This window comes from Polypterus senegalus, chromosome 12 (assembly GCF_016835505.1).
Source record: "Polypterus senegalus isolate Bchr_013 chromosome 12, ASM1683550v1, whole genome shotgun sequence".
NCBI classification, from domain to species: Eukaryota; Metazoa; Chordata; class Cladistia; order Polypteriformes; family Polypteridae; genus Polypterus; species Polypterus senegalus.
The window spans coordinates 29,049,930-29,065,772 of record NC_053165.1 but is presented as its reverse complement, the minus strand read 5'-3'; the positions used below and the strand labels follow the sequence as shown (position 1 = coordinate 29,065,772).

General features: G+C 37.0%; 1 protein-coding gene across 9 annotated transcripts in view; it reads left to right on the top strand.

Moving 5' to 3' along the window:
* LOC120540046 (voltage-dependent L-type calcium channel subunit alpha-1C-like) overlaps nt 1-15,843 on the top strand; it is a 1,017,626-nt gene that overhangs the window by 759,721 nt on the left and 242,062 nt on the right. For all 9 annotated transcript variants that reach the window (XM_039770507.1, XM_039770503.1, XM_039770506.1 and 6 more), the window contains exon 14: nt 8,979-9,186. In XM_039770507.1, coding sequence (XP_039626441.1) covers nt 8,979-9,186 — 208 coding nt within the window. The remainder of the gene's footprint in view (nt 1-8,978; nt 9,187-15,843) is intronic.

The following is a 15,843-nucleotide window of genomic DNA, read 5'->3' as shown; positions in this document are numbered from 1 at the left end:
GGCAATTTTAGTGTTAACCATACTTCCTACAGATATTGCTTGTTTATTGGTGATATCTTCCCAGTGATAGATTGAACAGATACTCAACACTATCATGTTGAACTTCTCTATATTAAATGCTTCATCAATAGAAAGTGGATGGAGTGCAATAATCTTAATATACAGTATTTATTGATTATAAGCGTGGTGGAGGTCTAGCAAATGAATGGATATTAAATGGTTGATATCCACCTAGCATGTGGCTGTAAAACTGATAATGAAATCTACTCTTATTCTGGTTGCTGTTCCTTATCCTTATTGTTGTGGGTGATTGTAACATCTGTTTATATATTCCAAACAGGCATGTAAAAATTGTGTTGTTTGTTCATGGCTACTTCTTTTTACCTGCTTGTTTCTTAATCTAATTTAAATCTTTGACTTTCAGATATTTATTAGTGTTTGATATTAGCTTGTATTCTAAGGTTATTAATGTAATGTCTATATTATTATTATTATTATAATTATTATTAATAATAATAATATTACACAGTGCTATGAGTTCAGGTTTGATAGCTAGCTCGGTCAGTGTGTGTATGGAGTTTACATGTTATCACTGAGAGCTCCAAAGGTCTTGCATGTCGTTTATTAACACTAAAATTACCAGAGCCTATGAAAAAACTTGTAAATCTGTTCCACCTTAAATTGCTTCTTAAAATCGTTCACAGCTCTCCACCAGCGTCTTTTGTCATCTAAATGTGCTGATAAAAATCAGGCTGCAAGCAGCCGGCTATTCCATTCCCTCACCGACTTAGAACGTGGACAAACTTCTCCAAGCTCATGCCTTGATTGATTTTCTGGGAGTGAAGTGGAGTTTTAGAGTGGAAATAATAGATTGTTTTTTTGGAACACACACATTTCATGTCTGTTCCGTTTCTACAGTAATCTGTGTAAACACATTGTTAAAACAGAAACGTTTTTTATATTCTGCTAGTAGATGACAAAATGTAGGCATAAAATATATAATGTATGAAGCCTGAAGTATCAAAGAAATACTTTCACAAAAGATACAAATCTAACACAAAAATTGCGCTTTTATTCAAAAATATGGGGTGTGTTTGGGCTCGTGAACGCGGCTGAGATAATAAAACTGACTGACTAAAAAAAAAAAACAAAGCTAACCTTTACAAGGATCATAAATTACAACGGCTGTTACAGACTGAAATCAAATGTATGTTTTTATTCTAAAATAGTAAGACTAAGAGCAGTTTACTTCTTAAAACGGAGTGGTGCAGGATCAAACTCGCAACCTTTTGATTCCCAGTCGGCAGCTGATTCTATTGCGCCACAGAGACAGTCATAATAAACGGGTGTCAATGTCGCATGTTAAGGCGGCTTTTTGTTTCTGCAGCTATATTTTTGAATAAAAGTAATTGTTGTGTTAGATTTGTACCTTCTGTGAAAATATTTCTTTTGATATTTGGACTTCAGGCTTCATACATTATAAAGTTTATGCCTTCATTTTGTCATCTACTAGTAGAATATAAAAAACGTTTCTGTTTTAACAATGTGTTTACACAGATTACTGTAGAAACGAAACAGACATGAAATGCGTGTGTTCCAAACAATGATCTATTATTTCCACTCTAAAACTCCACTTCACTCCCAGAAAATCAATCAAGGCATGAGCTGGGAGAAGTTTGTGCACGTTCTAAGTCGGTGGGGGGATAGAATAGCCGGCTGCTTGCAGCCTGTTTTTTATCAGCACATTTAGCTGACAAAAGACGCTGGTGGAGAGCTGTGAACGATTTTAAGAAGCGATTTAAGGTGGGACGGATTTATGAGTTTTTTCGTAGGCTCTGGTAATTCTAGTGTTAAGTTAGTGATCTGAGATGATGCAGTGACAGATGTTCAGTACTTAATGTAAATGGTATGCTTTTAGAAATGCTGCTTGGCAAAAAAAAAATTACTGTACCTTCATTTCTGCTTTTATTGTTATTTACACAGATCAAGTAATGACTTCCATATTGTTTCATAAAATAAGCAAAGTAAGAATCCCCTAAAAAATAAAATTTCAAAGTTTCAAAATGGGTAGATGACTAATAATCCAGATCAGGAGATATCAAAATAATTATAAAATAAGAATACACGTTTGTGTGCTGTGATTTTACTTCTAAAAAAGGAATACAAACTGTGTGAGTGGAGAACTTTTAAGTAAGGAATAAGAGGAGTGCAAAGTTAGGAGAACAGACAAAGAAAAGTAAAGTTAACTTCATAGGAGGACAAACAGGAGTCAGTTGAGGGGGAAAATATTACAGGAGCTTAAGGAGTCAGAAGTTGTAAGATAACTATAGGAGTTGTATAATCTATTTTTTTTTTTTTTATACCATTTAAGTCAAAAACCTTTCACTTTAATTAAAGAAAACTTTTAAAACAAGCAGTTTTAGTAGTCCAAAGTCAAATTTTAATAATGAGGCCATTGCAATGCAAGCCCTGTTGGATGCTGGACTTTCTGGAGAAAGGCTTCAGGATCCAGCACCTCATGCTCAGGATTACTGAACTGGAGGAGGAATTGGCTGGCCTGCATTATAGTAGGGAATTGGCGCGTCTGGCCCAGGGGTCCTTTAGAGAGATAGTGTGCACCCATAAGGTGGTACAGGAGTACATTCCAGACCAGATAGGTTGAGATAGGTAGGTCACAAGTGCTCATTGTCTATGTTGGAACAAATGGCATTCATAAGTGTAGTCAGTCAGTTCTGAGATCCAGATTTAAAGAGTTAGATGTCAGCCTGAGGAGCAAAACTGCAAAACTTCTCTGAAGTTCTGACTGTGTTCCTCGCCAGTCCAGGTAAGATTAAGGAGATTAGAAGGCTTAATGCGTGGCTCAAATCTTGGTGTAGATTAGAAGGGTGTAGGTTTATTGGGAGCAGATGGGACCTGTTACACCACAACAGGTTACATCTGAACCAGAGGGGGGTACCACTGTGTTGGGGAGGTGTATGAGTAGTTAGTTGAAGATTGTTTAAAGTAGGGTAGTGGGGGGAGTTGGGGGGCAGGGAGTTTAGCACAGGCCAGGTTTAGAACTGTACATGAAGGAACAAACAGCAGTGTAAAAATAAAAATGTATAGTAATGTAAATTCTAATCCAATGTTTAAATACAAAAGTCAAATGAGTAGCATGTTAAAAAAAAGTGTCCTTTAATGCTGGAAGTATCAAAATTAAAACAAGTGAGTTGGAGTTGTATGTATCGGAACATAATTATAATATTATAGCAGTGACAGAAACCTGGATAAATAACAAAGACATTTTTAGGAAGGATATACAGAACAGAAAAGGAGATGTGGATGCTGTTTATGTCAAATAGCATTTAAGAAGCAAGTAATCTTCAGATTAAAAATGAGCTTCATTTTAGTTAGGACATGTGGCTTAGTCTGAAAGCATTAGGGATAGAGGCCTTATTTTAGAATGTGGTATAGACCACCCAATGCAGACAGTAATTTCAATGCACATTGTTTTGTTAATATTAAAAAGCCAAGTTTACAGGGGTATATTATAGTCATGGTGAACTTTAACTACCCACATATTAATAGGGCTAATCTTACAAATAGTGGAGTACAAGAGCAGGAGTTTCTAGAAGTAAAAAGTTATTTTTTATCACATTATGTTAAAGCACCAGTATTGGGTGAAGCCTTTCTGGATTTAGTTTTTTGTAATATTCAGGATTGAATTGAGGGAGTAAAGATGATTGAACCATTAGGGTCAAGTAATCATTATATAATACAGTTCTCAGAGTTTTGGAAGAGTGCAGATGCTAAGATTAAAACTGTTAAGTTTAACATTGGTAGGACACATTTTAAGCAGATGCAGCAAAGTCTAAGGAGGATAGACTGGGAAAAGCTTTTAAGGGATGAGACAGTTGAAGAGCAGTGGAACAGGTCTGAAAAGATTTTACATATAATGCAGGACAGGTACAATGCTAAATTTGGAATTAGTAGGAAATTTAAAAACACTCCACAATGGTTAATAAAGAGTTGAAAACAAAGCTGCAAAGGAAAAAACAGCTGCATAAGGTATATGTAAAACTAATTAGTGTCAATTGTGGGGTGTATGAGAACTTGTTAATGATATAGTTTTTTCCTGTGCAGCATTTGACAGAACTTTGGATTTTTACACTATAGAATAATATGTTAGATATTTGTTTTTGGTTGTATGCTGCACAATTCACCTTACAACAGAGCAGTTTATGTTTATCCAGACTATAATGTTCCTACCCTGCAATGATTAGTATTCTGTTCCCTTTGTATTCATATCTTGTTTACATTAAGGGTAAGTATCTGTTTAAAATGTGCTCTTTATAATAGTTTTGTTGGTCTTAGTGCAATTTTTTGTGTAAATTCTGTAGGCAACTTTGAAATGGTTTACTCATACTTGCACTGTTTGATCTCATTAATACCATGACTTGTGATTTGAATGTTTTTGTGTTATTTTACTTCAGTTTTAAGTAAATAGATAAGACCTGTTTTCTTTGACTGTTGTTTACATCAATCTCTATCCTATTATCAAGACCAAGCTAGATCAATGACTTTTGCAAACGCCTTTGTAAAGGATGCAAAATATCATCTAATTATCTTTATTGTCAATATGGAGATATACTTTTTTGCTAATATTGCACACCCCTACTGTGTACAGTTTTGGTCTCTTCATAATCCATCCTCTGTAGCCCTGGAGTCAGCCTATTCACTCATCTGTTTTTTTTTTTTTTTTCTAGCACTAGGTCATTTTTGTAACCTAGAGACCAAAACAGTACACAGTAAGGGTGTGCAATATTGAAAGTCTATGAAGTAAGATTAAAAGAGCTGAGCCTTTTCAGTTTAAGCAAAAGAAGATTAAGAGGAGACATAATTGAATTGTTTAAAATTATGAAGGAGATCTGTACAGTGGATCAAGACTGTTATTTAAAATGAGTTCATCAAGAACACGGGGACACAGTTGGAAACTTGTTAAGAGTAAATTTCGTACAAACGTTAGGACATTTTTCTTTACACCTGGCATAAGCTACCAAGTAGTGTGGTAGACAGTAGGGATTTTCAGAACTCTACTTGATGTTATTTTAGAAGAATTAAGCAGATAGGAGCTTTGTTGGGCTGAATGGCCTGTTCTGAAGGGGATCTCAGAAATAAAAAATCTTTTTTAAAATTTAATAACCATTTGCTTAAACTTGTTTATGTATCGAATGACAACAGATCACACTTGTTGTTTGATTCTTACATTTCTTGATTGATCTGTTGCAGACAGTAAAATTGTATAGTGTATGTTAAGTTGACAGTTGCATCATGAATGATATACAATTTGACAACTACAAAGAAAACTGTGTTTTAACACTTGCCAACCTGTGTCTACATAGACATTTTTGGTGAGGAATACAAAACTAACACAATGTAACAAAAGCAAAATATTAATTGCTGAAGAACTAAGATGAAATAAACACAAAAACAGCAACACATTAAAATTAAAAAAAGAATTAAAAAATGAAAGTCAAAAACTAAAGGTAAAATATAACTTAAAACTGGGAAAACATTGTACCTAATGCAGTGTTTATATTTAATTTAATAGAGCTTCTGAGATGAACTTTGAATAGGGGTCTGTCACTAGTATAGGACAATCTGTGAAACAGGCTTTCCTAGGATGAAGCAATGTCTGCGTTTGATATTTACCTATGCACACATGTACTGACTAACTGAGATAACATTGAAATTGTTTAGTAGATGCATGTACACCTTCACACGTTGTCACCATTAAGATTGATTGCAAATTTAATATTGTGCCTTAGTAGACATATTTTGACCAAATTTTATGTGTGTACAGAAACAAAAGCTGATTCATCTATAAGTGTTGCTTGCTATTACTTAGTATACAGTATGTGACTGTCCTTGTCATTGTCTCCTACCAGTTTTGCTCCCCTGAAAAACAGGATCACTTAAAAGCAAGCTACTTAATGTCAAAGCAATGGTCTGAATATTGTGAGGCAAGTAAAAATGGTGTGTGTTATTGCTAAGGAACACCAAATCATAATAATGGAAAAGATGCCAAAACACTAAAAAAGAGTCATTCTCAAAATTATAGTGGAAGAGCAAAGAAGAAATTAGAGAGCAAAAGCTACTAATAAGTGTAAAAAACAAAATGCTGAGGCCACTCTTATCCTAACTGCACACATTTTCCCCTATCTGCCAGATAGGGTGGCTTGTCCACCTGCCTACCAAATGTTACATTTCTTCTATCTGTTCCTGCTCACACCTTCTGCTCTTCTCCTTCCTCTGGTCTCCCTTCCTCTTGACTGTCAACTATTTCCCCGCCACTATTTTCCCCATCACTTTGTTTTAGGTATACAAATTCTGCACATCCATAATGTAAATTTTAGCTATTGGCATATGGCTGAAATTGAGACAAGCCATTTTTTTATTTTAGTAAAACTTCTAACCTGCAATATTAATGTTTTTTTTTTATTATAACTAGTACCATACAAGCAAATAGAATGTGGCTTTGTAAACCAAGACCATACAACCTGATAATGCTAGATGTGTAATTTCAGGTGACACAATAACTTATAGTTGCATTCAGTTCTTCTTGGTCAGCTCATCGTATGCACAGGCCCAGTCAGCCTGATTTCTTCAGGTCATCATCTGGTCAGCTTTCATCAATACGCAACATGGCAGACAGAGTGCATGCCTTTGCAAGCTCTCTCTTTATATCTTTGTGTATCTCCTGATACATACACCTTCCCATGCCATCCACCAATGTAGCAGCTCAGGCACAGCCACTCCCCTCACCTCAAATAATTTTGTTTCTTGCCTTTATCCTTTAAGTGGAATGCAAGTCATAAAGTAATACAATTAGCCCTGTGGTATAGCAAGTCTGCGGCTCAAAAAGAGTGGCCATTTTAATTAATGAATAAATGATGAATGTGCTTGTGCTGGGGAGTGGGAGCACATGCGAGCAATCTGCTGGGAAGACGCCCCATCTCTGGGTTGGTGCGATGCGGTCAGCCGTCTATGTGCTGCCTTGCCAGCACTTGTGGGCAGTCTGATTGCCTTGTTATTAGCCCAGGGCAGTAATCAGGCAATTACATCTGCAACCGCTCACCCAGCCTATAAAGGGAAGCATAAGAAAGAGAGGAGAGAAGGAACAAAGGAGAGAGAAACAGGGGAAAAGAAGAGCAGAGGTTAAAAGACAGAGAAAAAGGCAGGAGCAGCAGCGAGCCAGTGCTTAGTGTGGAAGCAGACGGACAGGAATGGTGCTCCAGGAGGTTTTAGCATGGCCAGCACTCAGAAAGGGGATATGAGGTTCAGTCCTGCTGAGCAGCCAGTGGGGGATACGGGCCAAGTTTTGATGGATGTCAGCGCCTGTTGGTCAACGTCTCTCCAGGCTGCGAGGTTCCAATAGGATAAGCCGGAGAGGCATCAGTTTTAAAGGGAAGCAGACTCCTGCATTGTTTTAACCTCATTTTTAATGGATTATTTATTGGATCATTTTAACCCCCACCAGTACTTTGATGTTTTTGAGGATTATTTATTTATTAACTTTTTTTTTTGAACATTGCACTTTGGACGCCACTTGGATTTTGATTTGTTTTAATAAAAGTACTAGCACTTTTCACCATCCCTTTGTTTGGTGTTTTATCCTCTTCAGCTTAGCTCATCCAGTTACGTTATCGACAATGTCAGGTTCAAGAGGCTCCCATTATTGAAGAGGGAGCAAGGAGCCAACCCGCACAATTACAAGCCCACACAGGTGGCCAGCAATTCATTGATAAAAACTAGCATTCCTAAAGTTTGTGGAGAAGCGAAAAACTGGGTTGTCCATTTTCCTTGCTCTTTAAACATGTTAACCAGCAAAATGCTAATTCTGCAAATAAAGACATGTAAAATATTTATAAAATGATATGCAACATATTGTTCCACCACACCATCAAAGAGCAATAAGAGACCAGACTTGAGTTTGTCTTTCTGGCACTTGAGATGGTAAACTGTACCTTCTGCAGGCACTGAAAAATTCTTTGAGTAGTTATTCAAAACTAAATACTTGTAAACTTATCATAACCATGAGATTTTGTAAGGTTGCTGAAAGAATTCTTGTTTCATACAGTCAATATCTGTAAACATATAGCAACTACCATGAGATTTATATTAAGCAAAAAAGCTTATCTGTCTTGCTAGCTTGCGGAATCATAATGTGCAACTAATATGGGATTACTCCAAGCTCAAAGTTAATTCTTTAGAGAACAAACATTTGCAAAATGTATATAATGTTATTAAACAATATAGGTAAAAAATGATCAAAACTTGAATGTATAATTACATTACATACAAAATGCTTATTTTATTTTACATAGACCCTGGAGCAGCACAGTGGCTAGTGATACAAATGCAAAGAGCTTGGTTCTATTTTCATTTGTGTTGCTGACTGTTCATATTCTCCTTGTATCTTTGTAGGTTTTCTCCAGGTAACAAAAGGTACACGTGTTAATGTTAGATGGCATCTCTAAAATAGGTGGTAGCCTAAATAATTGTGGGTATGAGTGTATAGCACTGTTGTGAGACAGACAGACAAATTATTTGTCTTGGTTGTCTTCCTGACAAGCAATTAAATAAAATATAAGGCTATATAGATAAATATACCTGTATAGATGGAAACTTTATCAATGCCAAGAGAAACTGCAGACGTTACAGCAGAAATCATGCAATATTCTAACCCAAAGAAAGTGCAAGTCAGTATAAAGTTCAAGAAACAATTTGATATTCTTTAGACAGCAAGAGGTCAGCACTACTCCAGCAGTAAAAGCATAAAATACACCTTTAACATACATTTTACATACAGCAATTGTATATACTATAACAATATAATACGTGGTATAGCTGCGTTGGTACTTCAGAATTGCTTGCCAACATTAGATACATAATAAAGAAAATAATCTATTAATTTAAAATGTTGTCTCCCTTTTTAGATACTGGAATTCACTGAGCAATCTAGTGGCATCTTTGCTGAATTCAGTGCGCTCTATTGCCTCTCTCCTCCTTTTGTTATTTCTCTTCATCATCATCTTCTCACTCCTTGGAATGCAGCTCTTTGGAGGCAAATTCAACTTTGATGAAATGGACACAAAAAGAAGCACATTTGATAATTTCCCACAGTCCCTACTTACAGTTTTTCAGGTAAATCTGTTTTACATTTTCTGCCATTAATAATACTGCAATTATTTAGGGCTTTATTACACAAAAATGTTGCAATTTTATTACATTTTACTATTAAATGAAAGTTTTTTTTTTCTTGTATATTTAGGATGCTGACTTTGATTTATTATAGTAATAATGAAATGGTAAGTTTTGAGCTTTAAATTCTATGCTGCATTTTAAAACTGCGTCAATTAAGATGCAGCAAAAACATTAAACAAATAACAGTATCTGCTATTATATTGTAAAACTGAATTTAGGGCTCTGTAAGAGAGAGAGTGTGAATTAAAAACACATGACAATTAAAATTAGTGCTTAATGAAATGACAAAGTTTAACAGGTGATGTCTTCCCATCCCTCTACCTGAAGACTACTGAAAAATGCATTGTATTAGATGATTAAAGTTAATATATATAGGAAGTTAAAGAGATAAGGACAGATTCTGGCTATATGTCATGCTGGTCCAGGGAGTATTGTAGGATGACAGTGTTTTCAGATCTGAATCACATAACATAGTTTTTTTTTTTTACAGAAGATGGTAGAGTTAATGGTATAATCCTATAATAACTGTCAAAAGAGTGATGATTCTTATTTTATTTTTTTATTTATGATTTATTTTTAGTTTAATTTTTATTTCACAAAATATTTCTATTTATATATAAATAAATTACTTTCAGTTTTACTATTAGTAATTATGGTAAGGTTAAAGAAATATATTATAGCTTAGATTTGTGTGAAAACTGGACAAAACTGTATACTTAATGGGTTTAGATCAAACATTTATTTAAGGTTAGTAGAAGCCTATATTAAAAAAAAAATAAAAACAAAGCATGATACCGAACAGTAGCAATTTTAATAAAATGCTTATACTTTCTGGTCATTTTTGCTAAACAAAGTGCACTTTTCCATGCATATCAATCTAACTTTAATTTGAATAAAGCAAACAACAAATGACTGAATGCTTCTTTCTCTATTACACACAATTCATTTTTCTACAGTTCCACCATAGCATTTACTCATGTATCACATGTTAAATTTGGGGTTGACGGAAGTAGCACGTTTTCTAAACCATGGCATGTCACATAACCTTGTAGACATGCCAATTTCGATGGACAGATTTACTTGGGCTTCTTCGTATTTTCTGTGTTTGATGTACTTTGCTCCCTTAGATGCTGCCCTTGGCAAATACTATGTTAATGTTTGCTATCTTGCATTATGGGGTCTTAGACTTGAATACACTCTCTGAGTCTTAGCTCTTTTTGAACTTTTTCTTTGCTCAGAAACAGGTCAGTAGGTTAAATGGTGATCACTGTATAGGGAAATTTTAAGGTTTGAAGGATTTTTATGCTTAATCTGTACAGCAGACAGTATACCTTGCTCCAAGACAATACGCTTGCTATTGTCAATTTTAATGTATTCCAAAAACTCCCATATGGTGCTTTGATATTATCAAACATACATGTTGATTTTTAAAGATGTCGCAGTCAGAGAATATTGATATGCAGTGTTTTGTCATCTGCTGGCTCTAAAACCTTATGAAAAATCAGAAAATTGATTCTCTTGTGTTCTGACAGATCAAAAAAACAGTGGAGGAGGAGGGCCCTGGGCCTAAATGGTCGCTTGAGCTGTGATTAGTGAACCACAGAAAAGTAGTTATATAATTTCAATGACTGGAAGTAGCTAATATTGGAATATCCATAACTCAAGAATAGCAAGTATGTCTGTGAGAAGACAGCAGGCAATAGGTTTATGGACAGCCAAAAAAAATAAAATAAACACAATCAATGGGTTTAGTTTTCAGCAATTTACAAACTTTAGACCCGGTTTATCAAATCATGGTCCACAGGCCACATGTGGCCCGGAAGAAACCTTCGAGTGGCCCAGCCCATAGTCCTGCCAGGGCTTCAGACTGCAACTAAAATTGCCACAAATGAGACCAAAAATATGTTTTTCAGATTATAACTTTACTTAGTTCGCCAATATCAAATGAAATCATTGAAACTTTATACTAATTATATTGTAATGGATGCAAAACAAAAGGCCATTGTTTTTCATTGTTGAGTGCATGTGCTGTTAACATATTTGTCGATATGGGCTCCCCGTTGGATATCCGTGTGCCACATAAAGGCTGGTTTACACACTTCACACGCCTGCGCTGGGTTCCAGGGAGTCGAGGCAAAAATTACGTCAGACTTGGAGACGTGCGCAAATATATTCCAAAGTTCATGATACGATAGATGGGATGGCCAGGTATTCCACATGGTGAATTTCAACAAGTGCTGAATATGATGCAACCAGTCATCAAAACAAAAGGAATGCCTGCAAAACATTTGAATTTCTTCTGTCCGTTAAGTAGATACAGTACCCTGTTATATGGATATCTGTGCCAAGTGGAATTCCATTGTCCCATCTGATTTGGCACAGGCATACTTAAAGTGTGATTGTCACGGATCTCCTCGTGTTCACACATCTTTGCATACCATTTCACTTTTGATTTAACGCATGCTCTGTGCAATACGCCGCCTGCCTGCTGTTTCCTCACACACATCTATGTAATAAGGTCTGTGATTTAAGGCTGCAGGTGTATTACACATTATTGTTGTTTTACTGGAGTGCTCTGTGATTGACAGTAGACAGTAAACTTTCTTGAAATAGTATCGTTAAATGCCACTTTGTTAGTTGTTACTTCAGTCATTTTAGCATGTGCACTATATGTTCTTTTACCAATAAATTCTTCAACAGAAGCTTATCAGCAAAGAAACATGGAAAGTAAGCTTTATTTAAAAATTAATAATTATTATAATTAATAATTCATTACTTGACACCCAAGACCTCTGTACAAAGACATTTCAAACACAAATCGTTAAATTAAATGTACCAATCCACTTCCACACCATGCGTGGTCCCTTGCTTTTAAACATTTACTCAGTTAGTTTTTCTTTTTGTTTTGGATTAAGGGCAGAAAAAAAAACAATTTTCACATAAAAGGCTTTTGTTGTAGAGCTTACATTTCACCTCTGTCATATGAGTGATTAAAACTGTGTAAATTAAATAATTTCAGTTCTATCAAAAAAGAAATCTTTTGCCTGTCATGACCACCCCTTTAAAATGGGGGGGGGGAGGAGATTTCATTTTCACAGTAGGCATCATTATCTTATAAAAATCTTTTTCCTGTTTATAACATGCACAGTTGATCATGGCAGATTAAAACTGATCAAACTGTGAACATTGTGTAGTTAAAATGTCTCACAGTGTCTTGATGCAGTCTTCTGTTGCACGTTCATATCTACTGTGCCCCTGCATCCCATTCCACCAGAGGGGATTCTCATTTCCATAGCTGAGCCTTTACTTTGGAAATGCCTGCTCCTGTGAGCTGCTTGCAAAATGAACACTGTATAGCTAAAATTGTCCAAGATGTATATTAAAAGACAGTAGGCAGTCTTCTGTATCAGTTTCATATTTAATGTTCCTTTCCATCTCATCCACTTTAGGGGATAGTAATTTTCCAAAGGTGAGCCTTTGTTGTTGAAATGCTCTTCTGTTCACAAAATAAATGTTGGAACAGCTAAAATTGAGCTAAATCAATTTAAAAGAATCTGGGAAGTCTTTTGGCACTTTTTCTATACTCTGCCCTTTTGTCCTAGCCACTGGAAGGGACACTTATTGCCTTAGCAGATTGTTAGATGTTGTAGAAAGACTTCTTTATCATTTTTATGTCTACTGTGGCCATCACATCCTCAGGGTGGGGGCACTCATTTCCACGACTAGAGCCAGAGCTTTAGAAATGTATGCCCCCCTGCCTTCTTTGATTTTGCCAGAAACTATAACAACTGTTGACAGTTCTGTTCTCACAATTATGGGTATACCAGACAGACCATTAAAGAATAGAATTGTGCAGGAGTTTCTGCATCACACTGGACTAGAATCACGTGCTCAGCAGGAAAATATGGAGCCTCAGGAAAACATGCAGATCTCAGACAGACTGAAAACTAAAAACCAAGAAAAGTCAGTAAGTAGTACCACAGTACAGGCATTACCTTTCAGAATATCCATCACAAAGGCGCAAGTCTCACCAACGTTTGTAATGACCTAAAATTGCATGTTGAGAAAACAGTGGAGGTTACAGTCAAGGAATTGGGAAGCCAGTATGAAAATACAGTATGAGGTGTAATCACAGCAAGAAAGTTCACATGGGTCTGAGATTTTTTCATTGCTTCTCAGTCTTCTATCATGATTCATGACCAAATGATTTAATCACTTTAAGAAAATGAGGCTGACATTTTAATCAACTGGTATCAAGAAATCTTGTTGAAGAGTGCACGTGAAGTCAAGGCTTTAAAAATGGAATGGATATTGATAAAAATTCTTATTAAAGGCCAATTCTCAAACAAGTCTTATCCACAGTTTGTGGGAAGTTTTACTGATAAAAGAGATTTACTGCACAGATTTCCACAATATTCTACATCTTGTTGAGACCATGCTTGTACTGCTTATTTCAGCAGCTCAGTGTAAACATGGCTTTTCGGTAAAAATTAGAATAAAATCAACAGTGAAAAACTTGCTCAATGTGTTAGCCGTGGAGGATCTAGTCACAGTCAGCACAGATGGTCCATCACGTGAGCAGTTTCCTGAGCCCTGTGTCAAAACGTTGGGAAAAGACCAGGTTATACTGGATGGCCCTCTGACACTGATACCCTGATGGTTAGTGACACAGACTAAGTAAAATACACTGTTCTTAATGACTATACATAGTTTGAAAGTTATAATGACATTGTTACCCCAATCATCAAGACGTACACAAAAGCACTAGAGAAGAATGCATTGCACAAGAGAAGGAAAATAATTAGGCACACATGCAGGGAGGTTAAATAGGTAAGAGATTGAAAGATTAATATTTTACCCATTTGATTGCACTGGTACACTGCATTGCCACACCCACTACACGACAAAACAACTCAGGATCCCGGTTTGCAACCCCCCAGGCAATCACGTGGTCCAGTCCCACCCTCCGGAAATGACCCTCTATCTGCCGCAGCCAGATATTACGTGGGAGACCCCTTGGCCTGGTCCAGCCACTCGGGTCCCCAAAAATGAGGATCTTACCCGGATCACCCATCTTGGAAATGTGCCACATGGAGGTAGTGACGTAACTGATGCTCCCTCATAATGCAGATACTGTTCCTCAGTTGGGACTTCATGAGCAACCGCTCATTCAACACAAAATCAAACCGACGATACCCAAGGATTTTCCAGAGAGACACAGTACCAAAGGAGCCTAGTCTTCGTCTCAAGTCACTGGATAGCGTCCATGTCTCACAACCAAATAGTAAAACAGGAAACACCAGGATTACAAAGACTTGGTCCTTCGTCCTTTTGCATAGATATCGGGAGCGCCACACACCCGTTTTCCAGTGAACTCATGAACCCCCCATGCTCTCCCAATCCATCTAATGACTTCATAGGAAGAGTCACCAGAAACATGAATGTCACTGCCAAGGTAAGTAAGCCTCTCAACAAGGTCCAATTACTTGACTAAAAATATTAGTTTGTTTTTTGTAGCCAGTGTGGAACGAGCCCCACACACAGACAGGCAGACAACGTTTTGTCACCCAACACACATATCTTTATTTACACTATTTACAGTTTTACTTTAGTGCACAACCCAGTGCCTCTGCACCGAACCCCAAAGTCCAGGCCTAATCTTCCAGTGTCTGCCTTCTTCGGGCCGCCTCCACTCTTCTCCAGCAAGACTTCGTCCACTCCTCGCCCGACTCCAGTCCTCGAATGAATGGAGGCGGCCCCTTTTATACAAGCCTGGATGGACTCCAGTTGCTTCCCAACATTCCTCCGTGGACACTCCCCTGTGTGGCGGAAGTGCTGGCTGCGCACCCGGAAGCCCTCCGGGTGTCCCCAGTCTTCTTCCCCCTAGCACTTCCTGGTGCACTGAAAAAAAAAATGTGATGATTCACACTTAATATTTTCAATCTGAACCAATATAATTCTTTTTAGCTTATTGATCCCACAATTTTTAAGTTGAGGCAAATCACTTAGAGTGATTGGATGAAATTGACTTGTTTTTTTTACTGAAGTAAATCTATTTTTTAAGTTGTTCTTCTTTTTTGGCAGTTGGAAAGCCATCAAACTGGAAAGTTTGACCGATAGAATATACAAACAGCCCCTCAAACATAGCACATGAAAAACCTAAAATATTAAGTTAAATGAAATAGGATTTTTACGTTTATTCCCTCCACCATAACTTAATTTGGTACAAACACATTTTTTTACTTTGATTGAGATCTGAAACCAAATATTTCAAGCTGCAACACTAAATGACTAGTGCTTGAAAGAGAAAATTTACGTTGAATGAACAACATCAATGTTATACTTTTTTCAGTGTGTGGCGGAAGTGCTGAGGCCCAGGGATCTCCAGGCACCGGGGTGCCCCCTGGCGGTGACCACGGGCCCCCGCAGGGTTGAGCTTCCAAGCTCTGCACCCGTGGTCGCCAGTGTAACCAGGGCAGTCGCCCCCTCATGGTCTGGAGGAGGCGCAAGCCCTCCTCCAATCCTTTTGGGCGTCCCGGCTGGGTACCACCCCCAGCCGTCTGCCACACCAGAAACAGCCTTTTTTTTGGCTTCACT